The following is a 22860-nucleotide window of genomic DNA, read 5'->3' as shown; positions in this document are numbered from 1 at the left end:
CAAAAACTCGTGGGAATTCCTAGTTTCTATAACCTCCTATTCGTTTTTAAAATTGTGCCCATCAGTTGTAGAAATCATGCCTGCCAAAGCCAGGAAACTGATCATTTAGCCCTAATGAAATGAAGGTGAGTTATTTTGCTAGATGGCAACAGTAGTAGAGACCTTCAGACTCTACGTGCTGTGCTGTGATTAGCTGCTCAGTCACGTCCAATTCTTTGCAACCCCAACCCCATGGACTGTAGCCCACTGGGCTCCCCACAGGGCTCCTCTGTCCACGGTGATTCTCCAGGCAAGAATACTGAAGTGGGTTGCCATGCCCTCCTCCAGGGGATCTTCCCAACCCAGGGACTGAACCCAGGTCTCCTGGATTGCAGGGAGATTCTTTACTGTCTGAGCCACCAGGGAAATCCAAGAATACTGGAGTGGGTAACTTATCCCTTCTCCAGGGGATCTTCCCGACCAAGAAATTGAACCAGGTTCTCCTGCATTGCAGGCAGATTCTTTACCAGCCAAGCTACCAGGGAAGCCCTAGGCTTCCGCCAATCCCATGACCTTTGTCTAAGTCGACTAACTTCCCACTCATTGTACTCTTTCTCTGGTCAAGTGCCTGCCGTACTTCCTGGAAGTTTTCCATTGTTTTAGGACCAGTCATCCAATGACTGCAGCTAAAATCACTTCCTATTAATAAAACATGTGCACAGTATGTCAGGAGCATTACTTCTTGGTCATGTTCTTTTTTTGGCCTTAAGTGTAGCCATGAAGAAATTCAAAGTCCTCTGAAGTCAGTGGCCTCATGAGCCCTATAGGTGCCCTTCTCTCTTCTAATTTTGAGGTTTTGTCTAGTTAACCAGCACCTTTCTTATCTCTTAGCATTGTGATACTGGAAGATGACAGCCTTAATGGTTAAATTCTATCATTATTTAGAAGGCATACTCTTGCAGGTTGTGGGATTGTGTGGTGAACTTGAACTGCATTGCCTTGCTATGTTTGCTTCAAACCTTGCTTCATGCCGTTCCACAGATCTGAATCTAGGTGTTTTTCAACTGGAGGAAGTCAGCTCAAGTAGCATCTGGTATGGGTCCCAGAATGTTTCTGAGAAGGGGCTGTTCTAGATTTCTTTCCCAGGTCCTCTGAGCAGAGAAGTTGGGGGTAGTGCTGAGAGTGCCCTTGATGAAAAGGGTTGTTGATGCCTGCTCCCCTATTCCTACAAACTCAAAAGAGGCGAGTATCAGGGGAAAACTTGCTACCCAATGGAAATCTCTGCAAATTGGATAGAGCAGACCCAGCTGAGCAAGTCATCCTCATCAGTGAGCAAGGCAGTGCCAACTGTCTGTGGATCCCCATTTTGCCTGATGTTTGAACATAAGTATTTTTGTTGAATGAATACTATGTGCAGTGGCTCATTCTTTAAGCCAGGGCTCTGTTGCTCTCTCGTGTCCTTCTTTCTGACTTCCTACCCGATCAGTTCATCCGTGACATTTATCTTTTGTACTCTGAGATACAGAAAAAAGTTTAGTATTTTTGAATATCCATCCAGATCGTGTGATATGAGCCTTCTCTTATCACATGTGTCCAGAGGAAAGTCACATGGAACACTCCCAAAGAATATTATTCTTAAATCCCGTGTAGGTGAGTGGTCTATACACAGCCAAGAGGGGAACAAGGCGGTGTATTTCAGCAGGCCCTCCCTCCCTTCCTCCCTCCATCCCTCCCTCCCGGGGACTGAGGAAGCTCTGCTACTCCTTCTGCTCCATACCAACCTGATAAAGTCTGCAGTGGCAATGGTTGATTGTTTTTGCTTCTTTGATTGATGACTGGGTCGTACTTGGTGATCCTTTCCTGTTGTACAATTTATAAAACTGTGTTAGAATTCTGAGTCATGACCAGTTTGGCCATTTTGAGTAGAGATAACTGAAAACGAAATACAGTGTATGTTATATATTTAGAGTGTGAGCTGAATAGGTTAATTAAAAAAATTTTTTTTGAAACAGGAAAGCTAATACATGTGTATGGCTGGATTATCACTGGAAGGTCAGAAACCTTTGATTTTGATGCTGAGTACATTGATAGGTAAGTGTGTGCTTGTTTCTGTGTTCGACCTGTTACAGATACGCAGGATTGCTCCCTGAGACCAGCTTCCTTGAGAGCAATAAATTGTGAGCAGTTGGCACAGAACTGCTATTTTCCTCTTTGCAGTTTATGGTCCCTGGTGAGCTGGGCTTCAGCAAACTTGGCTAATGTAATTGCAACTGGTCGATTAAGTTGGTCCATTTATTCACTGACAACTAGTCACTCTGGGCACAGTGTGAGTTGGACTGTAATTGCATCTGTGGATTTTCTTTCTTGATTCTTCCCCTTTTCCCTCTTGTTTCTCAAGCTGGAATAAATCCTTTATAACCATGTGTGAACCTGACCACTGTAACATCCTTGTTTGTTATCCATCTGTATATTTAGAAATTCTGTTAGTGTGATCAGACAAAAATGTGGAAAATGTACAGAAAGCCATTGAGCTATTTTTAAAATTTATTTTATTGCAGTCTAGTTGATTTACAATGTGTTAATTTCTGCTGTACAGCAAAGTGATTCAGTTTTATGTCTATCTCTCTCTCTCTCTATATATATATATATATACATTCTTTTTCATATTATTTTCCATTATGGTTTATCACAGGACACTGAATATATTTCCCTGTGCTATACAGTATGACCTTATTGTTTATCCATCCTATTAGTATATGTAATAGTTTGCATCTGTTAATCCCAAGCTCCTGATCCTGTCTTCCTCCTCTTCTCCTCCCCCTTAGCAACCGCAAGTCTGTTCTCTATGTCTGTGAGTCTTTCTGTTTTGAAGATAAGTTCATTTGCATCATATTCTAGTTTCCACATATGAGTGATGTCATATGGTGTTTGTGCAAGCAATTGAGTTTTTAATATTTTGGGGGAATGATTAGGGCTTCTCTAGTAGCTTCGTGGTAAAGAATCTGCCTGCCAAGCAGGAGACATGGGTTTGATCCCTGGGTCAGGAAGATCCCTTGGAGAAGGAAACAGCAACCCACTCCAATATTCTTGTCTGGGTGATTTGATGGACAGAGGACCTTGGTGGGCTTGCAAAGGGTTGGGTACGTAGGATGCCGATGTGACTTTTTTCATTGGAGACTTTTAAAATGGAAAGTGAATTGAGATGTTCGTGAGAACCTCTAAGCAACTGTGGTTACTCAGCATGAAGCAGTTAGAGTGAGGGTTTATAAGGTAGAAGGACCACAGCCTCATGAGATGCTCTGCTGAGGGACGCCACATAGTATGTCTAATTTTTCCTCTACCCCTTGGATAGAGTGGGGGAATCCTCATGTTCTGCTACAAATCTTTGATTTTGAAGTTGACTGCTTTCAGGATCTACATTTCTGGCGTAAAATAATGGTCAGGGAATTCCCGGGCAGCCCAGTGGTTAGGACTCGGCACTTTTCACTGCTATGGCCACAGTTGATCCCTAGTTAGGGAGCTAAGATACAGCAAGCTAGGCTGCGGCCTAATAATAATAATAAAATAGTCAACTTGTCTTGAATGGAAATTACTCTTCCCATGGAGGCTTGAGGCCCCAAGTACATCCCTGACGGTATGCCATACTCAGTACTTGGTCCCATCGCAGCCTTGGTCTGGGATACTGTTTGGGAGGAACACAGGTGTACACTCCTCAGTGGCTCTGTGTAGACCCAGTATAGTCAAGGAGGAGATGATGATGATTTTTCTGGAAGGGGCAGTGCTCCCTCACTGGTGTGAAAGTATGGGCCACAGATGAGTGTTATGCACCCTGCCCTAGGGTTGAGGGTCTGATTTAGCATCTCCTCTGGGGACAGTCCCCAGCCACCTGCACTAATGCCCCATAAGTTAAGAGATGAATGTTCACAATAGTGTTTCCTCTGAGTTTTTCCAGAAATGTTTGCAGAGAGCACTCCCTCTTGACTTGTGTCTGTTGTTCCCCTTTTGTATCCAGTCCACTGATTTTGGAAGCTCAGGGAGACAAATGGATCACTCCTTGCTCTCTTGTAAACAGACAGACGGGATCCCAGTGAGTATCTTTCTTGCCAATATCTATGTTTTTAGGCTCTCCCACGTGGGCATAGCACACACATAAACATCTATTTTTAATTTAAAGCACCCATGCCTGTTGACTGCCTTATCTTTAGACTTCCTAGAAATGGCACAGTCATCGATTCACAATGCAACCTGAAGTGGGTTCAGAAAGCTTTCTTGAAAAGACAGGTAGCTAATAATAAGTGCTTACTGCATGAACACTTTCACATTGAAGGCAGCCAATAACCTTGTAAGTACATACAGCTCTTAGTCTCACTTTACAGATTTGGGAGCTGAGGCACAGAGAGGTTAAGTAATTGCCCAGAGTCTCACTACGAGCAAGTGGCAGAGCTGGGATTTGAACCTGGGTCCACTTACTAGCCTCTGGAGTTCATCCTGTTAACCACTGTACTATATCCAGAGTTCATCCTCTCACCCACTGTACTGTATCGACTAGCCAGAGGAAAAAAACACTAAAGTTTCAGTTGTTCAATTGTTTATTTATTACAAGGAAAATTTAGAAAATGAGTATCTATGTGCTTACTTTTGAGATAATCAACATTTTTCTGGCTTTTTCAAATCACTTGGGACTGAGTGGGTTAACCTTCTGTACCCTATGACTTACCTTTTTGGGACTAGTGTTTAGAAGAGGCAAATTGTATAATGTGATTTCTTCCTGGTATCTTCCATTGGTTTGCTCAGAATTTTCCTGTTTCAGGTTCAAACTTGCTAATAGACTTTTTTTGGGGGGAGGGTGATAATGATCTTGCTGTCCTTGTCATAAAACAGACTTTGGAAAGAAAGAACCCAATGGAGGTAAGGAGTACGTTAAATTTTGTCTCTCACACTATGTGTTTGACTGGTAGTGTATGTATTGATGATAACTCTAGTTATAATTTTATTTTGTTTTATAACTTTCCTGGGTAAAGAACCAGAGCTTCTGAAGTGAATTGCCAGGTAATTCTTATCTCTTACCTTTTCCTGTTTTTCCCTAGCTATCCTATTCAGGAAGACCATGGTCTTGGGACTCTGCAATGTCGTGTGGAAGGCAACTACATTGGTCTGTTTGAGAAGTAACAGAATTTTAAAGTCTTATCCATCTGTGTCTCTGTGTCCAGAAAAAAACTATTTCAAGAATTGGTTCTCCTGAGAATGATACTAATAATTACCATTTGTTGAGAATTCTCTGGGAGACGCTCTAGGAAGCAGCTTAAATATAAACTAAATTAATCCTCACACATGCACCTGTGAGGCTGGTGGGATTGTTCTTGCTTTGTAGGAAAGAAAGTTGAAGCTAGTAACCAGTGGAGCAGGATTTATCCTTCTTGGTCTAACTCCAAGCCAGTTCTTAGCTGCTCTATTGCTATTACATTTATCCTTGTATTGTTAGACGTCGCCACTGCTGATGCAATGCGAGTCTGGAACGTGTTTATTTCGAGCACTGTTAGAGACGTTAAGGTGCGGGTGGTACCTTGGTGATCGCTGGACTTCTTGCTTTATGATAGCGATGTCCTGGCCCATGTAGTTCATGCAGGTTCCTGTATTGATGCTTATTTCTGTTTGTTACAGGCTCCCAGAATGTTAGTTTCTCAGTATTTAACAAAGGAAAGTAAGTAACTGGGAGGAAGCAAATTTATTTTTATCTTACATTATCTACTCTCTTGTCTTGCTTAGTTTTCTTTAACCTTTTATAATGGAAAATTTCAAATGTATACAAACAGTAGTGTAATAAATCTCCAGGTACCTACTTGATTCTTTTTTTACACCTGAGTGAATATAACTGTGTCCTGTGCACTCATCTTGAAGTGACATAAATGTTTCAATGGGATAAAGATACAGAATTTGGGGAATTACTTAAGTAATCTCATAATACTGGAATTTTATTTTATTTTTTTTAATTTTTTTAATGGAATTTTAAAACAGTACATAGTTCCATAAAGTGCTTTGTGTCATTCCAAGAAATGACTTCTTTAAGATGGAAGGGGTCCAGATTTTATAGAACTCTGGAGAGAGAAATGTGGAGTCTGGATTTCTGCTTGCCTTACCTCATATTCTGACACTATGTACTTTTCAGTGTTTCCTGAAAAGGGCATTGCCTAGCTGATATTAATTTCATTGTGAAGATAATAACACATGACCTACAGCTACTCAGCTCAACATAGGGAGATTTGCTCTTTGTGTCTCTGACTCTTTTTTAGGAAGGAATAAAACTAGCATCTATTGACTACCTCCCACGGGCCAATTCCACACCAAGCCCTTTCACATTCATTATTCCGTTTAATGCTAGTCACACTCTGTAAAGTAGGTATTATTATTCCCATGTAATTTTATAGATCAGAAAACAAACTTTGCCCCATTGGTATTCTCTAGTCATCAAAAGGAGCCGGTATCTAAACAGTTTTAAAGATCACTAAAAGTTAGTGATCTTCTTTCAAGCAATCTAAAAAATGAAATCCCAGATGCAATTTTCATCCAAAACACAATTTTGTGGGTTTTTTTTTTCTTTTTTTCTTTTTTTGGAGGTCAGTGATACACAAGGATGCATGGCTGGTCAGTGCGAAGCAAGACCTTTTTCTGTACCAGACGTACTCAGGTACCATTTTCCTTCACGGTATTTCTCCCCCCTTCCCTCACACCACCCTGGACCTTGAACTCTCTCTGACTTCCTCTGGCCATTTCTCTATGATCATTAACACCTAAAGCTTTCCCTGCAGTCATTGATGGCCCTTTGGTTTTGTGTGAGAATAAGTTCCTTGATGAGTGTTGACTTTATTTACTATATTAACTTTTTGAATATTAAATTTAATATTTATCTATTAATGATTGAAATTAAATTCAAAGTAAAATTAAAATATTAGAAGAGGCTTGGTCATGGATTTTTATACAAAATCTAGGGATATAGACTGAGTAAAAGAAAGGGGAATCATCCTTATTGTATGTTCTAAAAGAATAACAGAAAAGAGATGGCGCTGAAAAATCTAAAAGCACATCTTTGTAGTTATTTTAGCATCTTACCTCTGAGTATTCATGCAAGGATTTATGATTTGCTGATACAGATGCGAAGTTTGTGTTGCTATCTGATGAGTATACAAAAAAAACCAAAATCTGAAAAACTGGAAACTTGCATGAAATTGTGAACTCAGTCTAGGACTAGAAAGCTGACTCCTGAAAGTGAGTGCTAGCTTCTCAAGTTGAGTACAATCTCAAAACCACTGAAAAGTTGTGAGGCTGATTCAAATCCCAGAGGCAGCAGAAATCTACCTTTGCCAAAAGTGCAAGAAATTTCCTAAGTGAAGGGGTCGATGCCATTCACTCTGTAGGTGGCCTACCTCTGTCAAAGCTGGATTTTGACCCTTGCTTTTGTTTTGGAGTGGTAACCACTCATAATTAGCCTCTTTGTACCTTCAATTAATGAGAGAACATGACTACTTGTTCGCTTTGAGGGGATGAAACTTAGAACTCTCAAAGTTTGATCATAGGAGGGGAAAAGATCAGAAAAAGTTAAATTCCTGGGGACTTGTGGCATATGACAGTGTAACTCATTCTTTTGCTTAGAGCAAATCACAGACTCATATGTGTAAACTGAGACCTTGACCAATGCATGCGGAGTTGAGGTCTCTATAAAGTATAACCTATTGTTCTGTGATGTATAAATAGGGTCCTTGAAGTGAGGAGACAGATGTCCTAAGAAAGCCTCATGGTATGCAGGGATTTTTGCTGACAGCATGAGCAACCATGGGGAAACTCATGGGAAAAGCTGCAATTCCCACTCTTTTTAAATATTGATCCTGTATAGTGGCTCAGACGGTAAAGAATCTGCCTGCAGTGCAGGAGACACAAGAGATGTGGGTTCGATCCTTGGGTTGGGAAGATCCCCTGGAGAAGGATATGGCAATCCACTCCAGTATTCTTGCCTGGAAAATCCCATGGACAGAGGAACCTAGCGGGCTACAGTCCATGGGGTCACAAAGAATTCGATAGGACTTAGTGACTCAACAGCAGCAACATGATTATATTATTATTCGGGTCACATCCTGGATTATATTTGGAAACTTACTTTTCTTTTCCTCTTGCAGAAATACTGTCTGTGTTTCCAGAAACTGGGAGCCTTGGGGGAAGAACAGACATCACAATTATAGGAGACTTCTTTGACAACCCTGCTCAGGTTACCATTGCAGGTAAGTTGAAATGACTGAAAAGAGTTCATACTTGAATGCTGTAGGATATTATATATCTCTTTTGGCCTGGAGAGGGTGGAAGGGAAGCAATCTTTGCCTCTTCTGACTCCTCCTGGGACCCTGTTCCACGGTCTTTGTCCTATGTTTGGTTGAGACTGGGAAAAGGAGGGGATTTTGGCCTTGCAGCTCTGCAAACATGTAACAGAATGCCCTGTTGCAGATACACTCACAAATCAGAGCAAGTCCCTTTGGTGTCCCCATCTGGGGAGGGAAGAGAAGCAAGGGCACAGCTCCTCTTCACAAAAGTATTTCTTTTAAGGGCTTCCCTGGCAGCTCAGATGGTAAAGAACCTGTCTGCATTGCAGGAGACCAGGGCTCAATCCCTGAGTTGGGAAGATCCCTTGGAGAAGGGAATGGTTACCCACTCCAGTATTCTTCCCTGAAGAATTCCATGGATAGAGAAGCCTGGTGGGCTACAGTCCATGGGGTCCCAAAGAGTGGGACATGACTGAGTGACTAACATTTTCACTTTATTCACTTCTCACTCCTTCTAAAAGGCAACCTTACTCCCTCCTCCTTAGCCCTGTTTGTAGGAATAAGCAGGAGTGGGTGGGCATTTGTTACACCAATTCTTCTGGAATGCCCCCTGGGCAAATGCTTTTGTGGAACCTGCCTAGAATCCTTTGTTCTGCCTGATGGGATGCTCTTCTAGCTGGTGACACCAAGGATACTGGACGATGTTTTCACACTCTCCTGTCACAGTTCCCTTCCCTAGCTTGGTCATCTCCAGGGAACGGCATGGCTAACATTGCTTTCTTCCTGATTGTTCTAAGTGGCCTGTGTTCCACTGCTCTGCATTCTCTCTTTCTTGCCTCCTCCCACAACTTTCTCGCTACTCTCCACTTCCGGCCTTTTGCCCTGCAACAGGAGCCTGTCTACTTTAGTGTGGTCCTCTGGCCACATCTGTATCTCCACTGATATTGCTACTGAGATCTGAATCTAATTTAAATTCCCCCTCAGGCATTCCGTGTGATATTAGACATGTGTCTCCCAGGAGGATTGAGTGTACCACCAGGGCCCCGAGTAAAGGTGCAAGGCTCTCTGCTCCTCAGGCAGGTAAGGAAGTCGTCACGGTGACATTTTTTAACCACAAGGGGCAGGAAGTGGAAAGGAAGGCGTTTGAATCTGATCTCAGCTGTTTGATTGGCTGCTCAGTGAGTCCTGCATCATGGATCAGAGCTTTTCTTTCAGAGGTATTCTTAGCTTTACTCAGATGCTTGACAACACCCGGGACTCCTAGCCCCAGGCGACTGAATGGCCAGTGGGTTCAGTGGAAACCACAATCCAGGAAGTGTAACTGCCATCAAGATGTTCCCATAGTGATTGGTGGAAAAGCCTGAGCTGCCTCCTCCATGCTCTGGGTCAGTTGCACTCCAGTTCATGCTCTAAGAAGACAGAGCAACAGACTGCTTCTTCTTTGCTCATAGGACGGTTAGATGAGGCAGAGAGTGGGGTGTAATGGGGTGCATTTAAATGTTGTTTCTTTGCTGTTGTGAGCAGCTGTCTGTTACTCTGAAAAGTAGAGCTGTATTGTGATGGGGCCACCAGAAACAGAGGGGGCAGGGGGGCAGGTTCCACTGGTCCTTTTCCACTATTTATTTATTTTTGGCTGGATCTTCATTGCTGCACATGAGCTTTCTTCGTTGTAGCGCACGGGCTTCTCACTGTAGTGGCTTCTCTCATGAAGCACAGGCTCTAGACCCACGGGCTTCAGTTGTTGTGGCACACTGGCTTAGTTGCCCCATGGCATGTGGGATCTTCTCGGACCAAGGATCGAACCCATGTATCCTGAATTGCAAGGCGGATTCTTAACCACTGGACCACCAGGAAAGTCCACCTTCTGTGTTTAAACCTCCTACCCCATGTCTACAAATTGCAAGTGCACCAGGGAAGCACTTTTCTGGGAAGTGTTAGAACAGGATCTCAGGTGTAGTTAGGGATGAAGGGTAGTTGGTGTCTGGAGTCCTACATGCCCCACAGGGGCTGACTTCACAGTTAAAAGCACAGGCAGGGGAGTTCATCTCCTGAGTCTCATCGAGGGGAAAACTTTCTAAAGAAAGGCCATTCGGGTGTAAAAACTCATTCAAAGCTTAGGCTGGGCATTCTCCAGGTCCCTGATCTGTGGTCTTTACTCAAGGAAAGCTCTAATCCAAGGTAACAAATGACTATATGAAGCAAGTGATGGAGAAAATGTGAGTCTGAATTCAGGGAATAGAGAGTCTGATTCCTATCACAGCGGTTCCTGCTGGAAGCTACCAGGGTCGTGGTAGGGGAATTTCCTGAGTGCTGCTGATTTTTTTAACTTGAGGAAGTAATTTTTATTGCATTTCTAGGCTTCCTTATTACATTTAGCAGGCAAGTTTGAAGAATGTTGCTCTAAAATAAGATCAAAAGAGTTTAAAGTGTACATTATAAATAAAATGTATATAGAAAACACAATGTGGCAGTTCTGGATGGTTGTCAGTGTCCTTTATACAATGCTTTTGGAATTTCTTTTATGGAAGAGTAGCAGGGGTGGGGTGGACAGGCAGCTGTTAACATTCGATCGTTAGCTCTAGACAGGCAGATCACAGTCTCCTCCCCAGGGCCCTCCAGGCTGTCTGGTCTCAGGCTGGCGGGTGAGCTGGGGGTCTCAGGGACAGGATGAGGGCTGTGTCCTGCAAAGCTCCCAAGCCCTCACCCCAGCCTCCCATTGACCGGCGCAGGTCTTGAGTCAAGGACGACTTCTCCCCTTATCTTTGCCTCTGCGACCTAATGGCGACAGGGGTCTCCATGGGTTGCAGTTCATGGGATGCAGCCCCGATTTGGGCGGCCTGAGGATCCTGAGGGGCAGCTGGAGTCCTCTGTGATGGTGACTGGGTAAGGTCTGGATACCTGAGGGCACCGCCAGCTGAAAGCTGCCTCCTCAGCTAGGCTGGGCACTGGCAGGAGGACCCAAACTTGAGTGCTGGCCATACATTCCCTGGGCAGGGTAACCAGCACCCGCAGGGACCCCCCCTCCTCTTAACTAGGACCTGGATCTCAGAGGGTGAAGGTTGAGCCTTCTTGGGACCTTGCCCTTTCTTGTCAGAACAGAGACTAACATTTGTTTTGATGGAGACTGGAACATTATGGCCTGACCTCAAGAACAAAAGATCTGACACCTAGAAATTTGCAACAACTAATAATGCCCCTCCCTCACCTTCCCTATAAAAGGACTTTGCTGAAAAGCTTTCAGGGAGCTTGGGTTTTTTTTAAAGTCATGAGCCACTCTTCTTGCATGGCTCTGCGGTAAACCTTTCTCTGTTCCAGGCTCCGATGTTTTGGTATTGTTTGGCCTCAGTGTGTATCGGGCACACAGCCCTGTGTTGGGTAATAATGAATAATAATTCATGCATTGGGTAACAGGACAAATGATCCTGTTTTGCAGCTGTTGTCAGTAGCAGGCGTGGGGCACTTGGCAGTGTTCGGTCCTTACAACTGGGATGGCGGTGCTACTGACCTCTAGTGGGTAGAGGCTGGAAGTGCTGCTAAACATCCTTCAGTACAGCCCTTAAAACGCATTGCAGGCAGCACCAGGGAAGCCCCACAATGGAGTTATCCAGCTCCAAATATCAATCCTGCTGAGCCTGAGAAACCTCAAATAGTACATTAAAATATGATGTTATTTTTCTGCTTATTCCTTATCTGTTTCCCCTTCTTAGGATTTAACAGGGAATAACAACAGGAATTAAAAATAATAATAACAGCCCTAGCTATCCTTTACTGAGTACTTATATTTCCGGCTCTTTGTATATATATTTTAAGCTCCCTTTGTCTTTTTCCCTCCAGATTTGTCAAACTGACTTTACTTCTCCCCACGGCTTTATTGAGATATAATTGCCGTGTAACTCAGCTCCCTTAGTCTTTAGAGCAGTTTCTCTGTTTACTATTGACCCCATTTTGATGCAGGAGAAAATAAAGATGTGAAGCAGTTTGCTCAAAGCTGCCCATCAAGTAAGTGGTAGAGCTGGACTCTGAACCCATCCATGGGTGATTCCAGAGCTTTTACCGTCAACCCAATTAGTAGCCAGTATAGGAGAAGGCAATGGCACCCCACTCCAGTACTCTTGCCTGGAAAATCCCATGGACGGAGGAGCCTGGTAGGCTGCAGTCCATGGGGTCGCTAAGAGTTGGACACGACTGAGCAACTTCACTTTCACTTTTCACTTTCATGCATTGGAGAAGGAAATGGCAACCCACTCCAGTGTTCTTGCCTGGAGAATCCCAGGGACAGGGGAGCCTGGTGGGCTTCCGTCTATGGGATTGCACAGAGTCGGACACGACTGAAGTGACTTAGCAGCATTGATAACACAATGCAGTATTTTAAAAAGCAGAGACATTACTTTGTTGACAAAGGTCTGTCTAGTCAAAGCTATGATTTTTCCAGTAGTCATATATGGATGTGAGAGTTAGACTATAAAGGAAGCTGAGTGCCAAAGAATTGATGCTTTCGAACTGTGGTGTTGGAGAAGACTCTTGAGAGTCCCTTGGACAGCAAGGAGATCAAACCAGTTAATCCTAAAGGAAGTCAGTCCTGAATATTCATTGGAAGGACTGATGCTGAAGCTGAAGCTCCAATACTTTGGCCACCTGATGTGAAGAACTGACTCACTGGAAAAGACCCTGATGCTGGGAAGGATTGAAGGCAGGAGGAGAAGGGGATGACAGAGGATGAGATGGTTGGATGGCATCACTGATTCAATGAACATGAGTTTGAGCAAGCTCTGGGAGTTGGTGATGGACAGGGAATCCTGGTGTGCTGCAGTCCATGGAGTCACAAAGAGTCGAACATGACTGAGCAACTGAACTGACCTGTACTGACTGATTACACATATGTCTTTGGTCTCAGGGTTTTTTTTTTTTTTAATATAAAACAAATAAATAGATGACATTTAGAATGTTATGTAATGGCAGCCTGTCACATGATTTGCTGCATGTTCACAAACTGAGGTCAGGACTCATGAAAAATGTGAGGATTGCCAATTTTGGGGGACAAAGAGGGTTTAGGGAATAGAGTTCTCATGACATTAAAAGTGCACTGAAGTGCACTCCTGGCTTCACAAGCCTTTTTTGCTTTTTCGCATTTTTCTCTTATCTGGACACTCCCATTAAAAAGCGCTCCTTGGTTCTTTATGGTCCTCTGAGAAGATGCCCCTTACTGCTCCTTGTCAGGTGTCTCTTTCTCAGAGGCTGAATTCTTACACCTAGCAGTAGTTTCCACCTTCTAGAACATTTGTATTATCTTTATTTATTTTGGGGGGTATTCTTTCACTTAAATTTATTAGGATAAAGTTGCTTTACAATATTGTATAAGTTTCTGCTGTACACCAAAGTGAATCAGCTCTATATACAGTCTTTACAATGTCTCACATGATTACTCCATCTGGGTCTCAGTTGACTCACCTTCTAAATTGTTCCCGTATCATCTTCATCCTGAATCTGTAGTCAAGAAGTTCCCCCGCTTGGGGCAGAATCCCCCTCTGATGTTTATGAGGCATACGTGTCTTTCAGGCAATCGAGGGCTTCTCTTTGAAGTTGGAGATGCTTCTGAGGACTTGGACCTGACTGAAGCCACCCCTGGGTACAGTTGGCAGATCGTCCCTAATGCCAGTTCACCATCTGGATTTTGGTCAAAGGAAGGGCAACCTTTCAGGTATGTTTGTAGGAAAAGTGGATGTCCAGATCACAAGTGAATCTACTGGCCTGGGTGAGGCTAGGAGACAGATGAGTAAGCAATGAGATTTCTGGGGGAAAATGTAAAATATCTACTAACTCAGCAGTCACAAAGTTTGATCACTGTTTTCAGCCATGTTCATGGACCATGTTCATGGACCACAGGCCCTTTATGTGTACATGCTAAATTTTGATCAATGAGTAAAATACGTATGTTGTACAGCTTAGTTTGAAATCTGCTTTGGGGAGGACTATTCATCAGAATATTTAGCTGGGTAGGCTTGGAAGCTTGGTAAAGAGCAGGGCAAAACTTCCTGTAGGAATGTGGTTAAGAGATAAAACCAATATCTGGATGATGCTAAAGAAAGACTCAAACAGTTGCCCTTTGGGCATATGAGGGAGCAGAGGCTGAGCAGCCAACAGCTCTGTGGGAACAATTATCCAGTGCTGTAGGTCAACCAGATGGCTGGTGTAGAGCAGGGGTAAGCTCCTGTGGGCTCGGGAGACATTGTTTTCTACAGCAGTGACTGCAGTGTGGTGAAGTTTCCCTGTTTAGATTTGTCTTTTTAATCCCTTCAAGGATGTGGCCAGAATTTCTCATTATTTTAATGTGGGCTTAAAAATGTAGAAAATAAGAGAACTGTGGAGACATAGTGTGCTCTAAGCTTGTATATAGGGGTCTATATCCTTTAGGTGTGATGGATCTCTTCTTTTTTTGAAACTCTCCTCAGAGAGGTTGGTTATGACTCCTGTATCTGAATTCTGTGCTAAGTCACTTTAGTCATGTCCAAATCTTTGTGACCCTATGGACTGTAGCCTGTCAGGCTCCTCTGTCCATGGGATTCTCCAGGCAAGAATATTGGAGTGGGTTGCCATGTCCCCCTCCAGGGGATCTTTCCCACCCAGAAATCGAACCTGTGTCTCTTACATCTCCTGCATTTGCAGGCGGGTGAATTCTCGTCCATCTGTAACCACTTTCAAGGATTTGACTCTTCTACTGATTTCTTTTGGCTGTGCTGCATAGCATGTGGGATCTTAGTTCCTCAACCAGGGATCAAACCCATGTCCCCTGCAGTGGAAGTGCAGTCTTAACCACTGGACCACTAGGGGAGTCTCTTGGCCATTTTAAAGGTTAATTCAGTTGTGAAAAGGAAGGCTTTGTTCTCTGTTCATTGAATTTCAGACATTGAAGGAACCAAGTTGGGAAGGAAATCTGATCAGAGTTAAGTTTCTATTGTCTTGAAAGTCGTACTAATTAGATATCTAACCACCAGTATATGGTTTTAAAGTGGCAATAAATAGTGTGTGTGTGTGTTTGGTGGCACCTAGTACTGCAGCTTTGTCATAGTTTCTGAGGACCATAAGTAATGTTCCAAAGAAAATCTTTCAGCTATATTCAGTGTGTGTGGGGGCGTCAAGGAGAGTCCCACCTCAATAGATAAAAGAACATTTTGATTATTTGGTATGACCTGTAGGTTTCTCTCTGCCATTTCAAGGATCCCCAAACCAGAGAGCAACTCTTTCTATTCTTTCTGGCATTCGTTTCTGTAAAATTCAAAAATTTAAAATAAAAATTGGAATACTTATTAGTATGATAATGATGGAACTTTAGTTATTTTCAAAACTATTCTCAGAAAATATTCTCTGTATTCTTCATATGTAGATCAAATCAGAGAAAACTCTGATTGAAGATCTCTATTTCTAATAATGAGAATGAGATTTACTATTGACTGAATGCTTACCATGTGCCAGACCCTGTACTGGCCATGTTTGGCAAGTGATCTCAGCTAAGCCCCCAGGTGACCCTATGCTGTGGCTACAGCATCTTTTCCCAAAGATGATGCAAACTGCCTGGGGAGTCGTGCCAGTTCGAAGTGATGGGCTGAGATATTGAGCCAGGCAGGCATCACAGGAAGAGATGCATCCAGAGGGCTCTGGCCAGTCACAGGCGTAAGAGTCAAGTGTTTCCTCCTCATTAACATAAAGACAAACAAACCCAAGGGCACCGTAGTTGGGTCAGTGATACCGGGCTTGGCTGCCCTCACGTCTTTCTCTGTGTTCCTCTGCTTTCCAGAGCACGGCTCAGTGGGTTCTTTGTGGCCCCAGAGACAAATAATTACACTTTCTGGATCCAGGCTGACAACCAGGCCTCTCTGTATTTCAGTTGGTCGGAGGACCTGAGGACCAAGGTATTCACCACCTTCTTGTTTTCCTTCTTCTTGTCCCCAGTCCCTCACTCGTGGAAAAAAAAAAAAAAAAGCAGGAAGTCAAAATGAAGGCTTTCATGGTCTACTGATAGTTGTAACACACTGTTAAGCAACCAGAGACTTTAATTTTTTTTGGTGCGTTCATGTGTGTGTGTGGGTTTTTTAAAATTAGAAATGTTAAAAAGTTGAGATATAATCTACATGATTTTACTTTTTGAAACAGAGCTTGCTGGTCATTATGCTACATACCTTGTTTCTAAACTTCACAGCATCTTGTGAGCTATGTCTCTTTATCTCCATTTTCCAGATGAGGACAATGAGGCTTAGAAGGCTTGTATGACCAATCCAGGGCCACTGGGGTGATAAAGAGGCACATTAAGAATTCAAATCCAGATTTGTCTGACTCAGAATTTGTTTTTACGACTGATTCTGGGTGTGGATGTAGCTAGTTTTATGCAGGAATTTTCTGGCCAGTTTTGAAGGATAAAATAAGTGTTTTAGCAAACAACCAAAATTCCTTAATGCCATTGTCAAAGAAACACAGTATTTTCTCTCAAATGATGAATATGCTTCTATGAAATTACTTTGCTGGTTGGGTGGAGAAGCATCATAGATTTTGATGTGGTCAAGTCGTTTAGATTTCTCAAAGGGTGTCATATGATTTTACCCACAGCATCACGTAAAGTTAGGGTTTCAGGTTGGCTCTTCCAGGTTTACACATGGCCCATCCATCTCATCTGAATACTATGTGATTTAGACAGAGAGAGAGAGAGAGAGAGAGAGATGACTGGAGAGGCATGCATAGAATAGTCCTAGAAAGTTTAGGCTAACTTGTTGGAAAAGGCAGAACAGCCCCCAAGTCCCTTGTTAGTAGATGTCTAGATGCTTTTTGTTTGAGAAAGAGAAGCCCAGAAGCTTCACAGTATCGGTCCTGATGTGTTTACTGGGGTGCAGGTGAAAATGGCCTCTATCAGGGTGGGCACTGCCGACTGGTTTGACTCCTGGGAGCAGAATGGGAGTGACAAGACCCAGCAACAGAAGACCCCCAAGCTGGAGCTGCTTGGGGGAGCCAGGTACTACCTGGAAGCAGAGCATCGAGGGAGAGCCCCCAGCAGTGGGGTGAGAATTGGTGTCCAGATCCACAACACCTGGCTGAATCCTGACGTGGTCAGCACATACCTCCGGGAGAAGCATCAGATCCGAGCTTGGGCCCAGAGACTTCCGGAAATCCAGGTCTGCCTGTGTTTTTTGTCCCATGGGGTTAGATTCAGGGGCTGAACTCTGCAAGGAATTTAGTGCTGGCTGGCTGGGAGCCAGGAGACTTGAGCCATAATGATAACTCTCCTACAAAAGAGATTGGACATCCATCCAATAGAGTTGAGAGGATTTTTTTTAAAAGGAGTCTTACTGTTGTGACGCCCTGATTCATGGACTTAGTTTTGGGTACCAAAGTCCTGGTAAATCTTCCTTTGGAAACGTATTCCTCAGAGAGGAAATAAGGTCCTCCTAACACTCACGCCCATGTCTGCATGCCTGTGAGTGTATACATGCGTGATTTCATAGCTCTTTGACCCACTTAGGTCCTGTTTCCTGGTGTACTGTCTATAGCAAGTCAGGGAAGTATGTCTTATGTTCCTAGACTGTCTTTTTGGCTCAATGAGCACATATTCTTTAATTCTGTCTCTCTTGACTTTATAGATGCTGACTCTGTCTGGCACGGGGAACTTCTTCCTTACCTGGGACAACGTTTCTAGTCAGCCAATCCCTGCAAATGCCACAGCCCATCAGGTGGGCATTTTATTCACATAGGGAGAGGTGGGGGAACTAGAGGTAGTCTTTACATCCATGGCATGAGCTCCTGGTCATTTTTCTTATTAACAGATTCAAACAGCCATTGAGGAGTTACTTGCAGTCAAATGCAAACTGGAACCCCTTTCAGCGAACATCTTACTCTGGCTGGGATTTGAACAAGGTACGATTCCTGGTTTGACAAATTCTGACCTTCTTCTTCACGCTTATCTTCTCTCTCTCTCTCTTTTTTAATGTAAACAGGGAACAATCTTCATTTCATCTCCAAGGTCACTCTGTTCATTTCAATGGAAACTGGATTTGGACACAGTGTTTAAGAGAGAGGCTGCATGTTTGGGAGGGAGCTGCTTGGTGTGGGAATCAGAGAAAGAAAAGACATCCCTTCTGTGCTGTCAGGGGAGCAGAGAGTTGGAAACGAAGGATGCTGGTGACTTAGGCTCAGGAACTGCATCTCATGCCACATGTGGGAAAGAGCAACCGATATAGGAGAGACATAGCAGAACAGTGCAAATCTTGTTTAACTCAAATCATATCTCAAAGGAATTCTTACATAATGCAGTAGTCTGTGCTGTGCATAGTATCTTGTGTCAGTCGTGTCTGACTCTTTGTGACCCTATGAACTGAAGCCCGCCAGGCTCCTCTGTCTGTGGGATTCTCCAGCCAAGAATACTGGAGTGGGTTGCAGTTTCCTATGCCGGGGATCTTCCCAACCGACCTATTGAACCGAGTCTCTTATGTCTTCTGCATTGGCAGATGGGTTCTTTACCACTTGGGAAGCCGAAGACGGTAGTCTAACATATTCCAAATATGTGAGGATATGTTTTAGAAATCGTAAGGTGAGCTAAGTTGCAGTCAACACACCTTACCTCTTTGCTTCTCAATATTTTTTTTTGTGTGTGTGGTACACATAGAAAATGATAATAGATTTTTAATGCTCTGGAGCAGACATAATGTATTTCTCATAGGTGGAGCCTTCGAGCTGGAGGGTGCTGGCCACCCCGAGCCCTGCCCGGCTTGCCCAAGGACTAAGAGGCCGATGTCATGGAGAACCCATAACCCATTCCCTGCAGACATGTTGTGGAGCTCTGTTTGATAATTACTCCTGTCTTCCTATTTTATCTGAACTTCATCCAGGGTTAGAAGGTTCCACCTCTGATGGGCACCTCACCAGTGGGACAGAGCCCTTCTGTGGGAGGTTCAGTCTCCATCAGCCTCGACACCTTGTCCTGACACCTCCAGCTGTTCAGAAAGTCTACCGGCTAGATCAGTACACACACGTAAGTAGCAGCCATGGTGTTTGCAGGCCAGGTGGGTAGGGAGGGGTTGAAATTGTTCTCTGGGGTGGACAGTGGAGAAACAGAAGCACAAGGGAGTGGTTACCATGACTCACAAGCTGTTTCAGGCTGAGGTGCTAGGTTTTGGGTGTGAATGGACACCTTGGGTCCTCCGTTAGCTAGTTGCTGCATAGAAATGCCTTTGTAATAACTGAGACCTATGGAAGCTTCTGGGCTTTCTAGGTGGCTTAGTGGTAAAGAATCCACCTGCCAATGCAGGAGACGTGGATTTGATCCCTGGGTTGGGAAGATCCCTTGGAGGAGGAAATGGAAGCCCGCTCCAGTATTCTTGCCTGGAGAGTCCCATGGACAGAGGAGCCTGGAGGGCTATAGTCCATGGAGTTGCAAAGAGTTGGAGTTGGATTAATGACAAAACAACAACAATGACGACATGGAAGTTTCCATATGCTTCAGTGTTTTCTTTGGTCTCCAGGTATGAGAGCAGACTCTCCACTCAGACTCCCTGGTTTTTAATTCTGACTCTATACCCTGCATGCCCTCTTGTTTTATCTTAGTTTATTCATCTGAGAAATGGGTGATAACAGGTCTGCCTCTCAAGCTATGGAGGAAGAGTGTATGAGGTAATCCAGTAAAGTGCTTGGGCAGCGGCTAGGACTTGTTTAAAGCTAGTTATTATTTATTATAGTTACTGTTATTATTGATGGATGGACTGACACATTCCTCCAGTACCTCATATCCTTTGCGTCAATAGCTCTGCTCTTTGGGAACCAGTGTGAACCTTCCTGGGATAACTGAGCTCACGGCAGTGGTTTCAAGTCCTTTCTGAGTCAAAAAAGAGTGGGAGCTGGGACTAAACGGTTCAGGAAAGGACAACACCCAACTTCCAGCCTTTCTTCTATAGCACAGGCACCCAGCAGGTGGTGGTGGGGATTTAGCTCACACTAGAGGCCTTGGAATATGGAATGAAACAGGGCAAAGACTAATAGAGTTTTGCCAAGAAAATGCACTGGTCATAACAAACACCCTCTTCCAACAACACAAGAGAAGACTCTATACATGGACATCACCAGATGGTCAACACTGAAATCAGATTGATTATATTCTTTGCAGCCAAAGATGGAGAAGCTCTATACAGTCAACAAAAACAAGACCAGGAGCTGACTGTGGCTCAGATCATGAACTCCTTATTGCCAAATTCAGACTGAAATTGAAGAAAGTAGGGAAAACCACTAGACCATTCAGGTATGACCTAAATCAAATCCCTTATGATTATACAGTGGAAGTGAGAAATAGATTTAAGGGCCTAGATCTGATAGATAGAGTACCTGATGAACTATGGAATGAGTTTCGTGACATTGTACAGGAGACAGGGATCAAGACCATCCCCATGGAAAAGAAATGCAAAAAAGCAAAATGGCTGTCTGGGGAGGCCTTACAAATACCTGTGAAAAGAAGAGAAGTGAAAAGCAAAGGAGAAAAGGAAAGATATAAGCATCTGAATGCAGAGTTCCAAAGAATAGCAAGAAGAGATAAGAAAGCCTTCCGCAGTGATCAATGCAAAGGAATAGAGGAAAACAACAGAATGGGAAAGACTAGAAATCTCTTCAAGAAAATTAGAGATATCAAGGGAACATTTCATGCAAAGATGGGCTCGATAAAGGACAGAAATGGTATGGACCTAACAGAAGCAGAAGATATTAAGAAGAGGTGGCAGGAATACACAGAAGAACTGTACAAAAGAGATCTTCACGACCCAGATAATCACGATGGTGTGATCACTCACCTAGAGCCAGACATCCTGGAATGTGAAGTCAAGTGGGCCTTAGAAAGCATCACTATGAACAAAGCTAGTGGAGGTGATGGAATTCCAGTTGAGCTCTTTCAAATCCTGAAAGATGATGCTGTGAAAGTGCTGCACTCAATCTGCCAGCAAATTTGGAAAACTCAGCAGTGGCCACAGGACTGGAAAAGGTCAGTTTTCATTTCAATCCCAAAGAAAGGCAATGCCAAAGAATGCTCAAACTACCGCACAATTGCACTCATCTCACATGCTAGTAAAGTAATGCTCAAAATTCTCCAAGCCAGGCTTCAGCAATACGTGAACCGTGAACTTCCCGATGTTCAAGCTGGTTTTAGAAAAGGCAGAGGAACCAGAGATCAAATTGCCAATATCCGCTGGATCATGGAAAAAGCAAGAGAGTTCCAGAAAAACATCTATTTCTGCTTTATTGACTATGCCAAAGCCTTTGACTGTGTGGATCACAATAAACTGTGGAAAATTCTGAAAGAGATGGGAATACCAGACCACCTGACCTGCCTCTTGAGAAACCTGTATGCAGGTCAGGAAGCAACAGTTAGAACTGGACATAGAACAACAGACTGGTTCCAAATAGGAAAAGGAGTATGTCAAGGCTGTATATTGTCACCCTGCTTATTTAACTTACATGCAGAGTACATCATGAGAAACGCTGGGCTGGAAGAAGCACAAGCTGGAATCAAGATTGCCAGGAGAAATATCAATAACCTCAGATATGCAGATGACACCACCCTTATGGCAGAAAGTGAAGAGGAACTAAAAAGCCTCTTGAGGAAAGTGAAAGAGGAGAGCAAAAAAGTTGGCTTAAAGCTCAATATTCAGAAAATGAAGATCATGGCATCCGGTCCCATCACTTCATGGGAAATAGATAGGGAAACAGTGGAAACAGTGTCAGACTTCATTTTTTGGGGCTCCAAAATCACTGCAGATGGTGACTGCAGCCATGAAATTAAAAGACGCTTACTCCTTGGAAGGAAAGTTATGACCAACCTAGACAGCATATTAAAAAGCAGAGACATTACTTTGCCAAGAAAGGTCTGTCTAGTCAAGGCTCTGGTTTTTCCTGTGGTCATGTATGGATGTGAGAGTTGGACTGTGAAGAAGGCTGAGTGCCGAAGAATTGATGCTTTTAAACTGTGGTGTTGGAGAAGACTCTTGAGAGTCCCTTGGACTGCAAGGAGATCCAATCAGTCCATTCTGATGGAGATCAGCCCTGGGATTTCTTTGGAAGGAATGATGCTACAGCTGAAACTCCAGTACTTTGGCCACTTCATGCGAAGAGTTGACTCATTGGAAAAGACTCTGATGCTGGGAGGGATTGGGGGCAGGAGGAGAAGGGGACGACAGAGGATGAGATGGCTGGATGGCATCACTGACTCAATGGATGTGAGTCTGGGTGAACTCTGGGAGTTGGTGATGGACAGGGAGGCCTGGCGTGCTGCGATTCATGGGGTCGCAAAGAGTTGGACACGACTGAGCGACTGAACTGAACTGAACTGAGAGGCATTTTTGGTCATCACAACCAGGGAAGTGTTAGTGCCATCCAGTGGGTAGATTCTAGGAAAGTTGCTACACGTTCTGCAATGCACAGTGTAAGAAAAGCACTCACAGAAAAGTCCCAGTCCTAAATGTCAATAGTGCCACAGTTGAAAAATCCTGCCAAACGATTTTACTTAACTCTGAATTAGAAGCCAAGGATGCTGGTGAGTTCAGGTTAAGGAGTGAGGCTC

General features: G+C 43.7%; 1 protein-coding gene across 1 annotated transcript in view; it reads left to right on the top strand.

Moving 5' to 3' along the window:
- Window positions 1–22860, top strand: part of PKHD1 (PKHD1 ciliary IPT domain containing fibrocystin/polyductin) — a 441675-nt gene that overhangs the window by 17367 nt on the left and 401448 nt on the right. Inside the window, 13 exon segments of the mRNA XM_002697311.6 lie at window positions 1992–2070; window positions 3992–4066; window positions 5067–5131; window positions 5641–5680; window positions 6594–6664; window positions 8148–8249; window positions 9270–9365; window positions 13842–13983; window positions 16078–16192; window positions 17165–17443; window positions 17909–17998; window positions 18092–18182; window positions 19154–19296. Coding sequence (XP_002697357.3) covers window positions 1992–2070; window positions 3992–4066; window positions 5067–5131; window positions 5641–5680; window positions 6594–6664; window positions 8148–8249; window positions 9270–9365; window positions 13842–13983; window positions 16078–16192; window positions 17165–17443; window positions 17909–17998; window positions 18092–18182; window positions 19154–19296 — 1388 coding nt within the window.

Source organism: Bos taurus, chromosome 23 (genome assembly GCF_002263795.3).
Source record: "Bos taurus isolate L1 Dominette 01449 registration number 42190680 breed Hereford chromosome 23, ARS-UCD2.0, whole genome shotgun sequence".
NCBI classification, from domain to species: Eukaryota; Metazoa; Chordata; class Mammalia; order Artiodactyla; family Bovidae; genus Bos; species Bos taurus.
The sequence above is the reverse complement of the archived record's forward strand: the minus strand, read 5'-3'. Positions and strand labels throughout refer to the sequence as shown.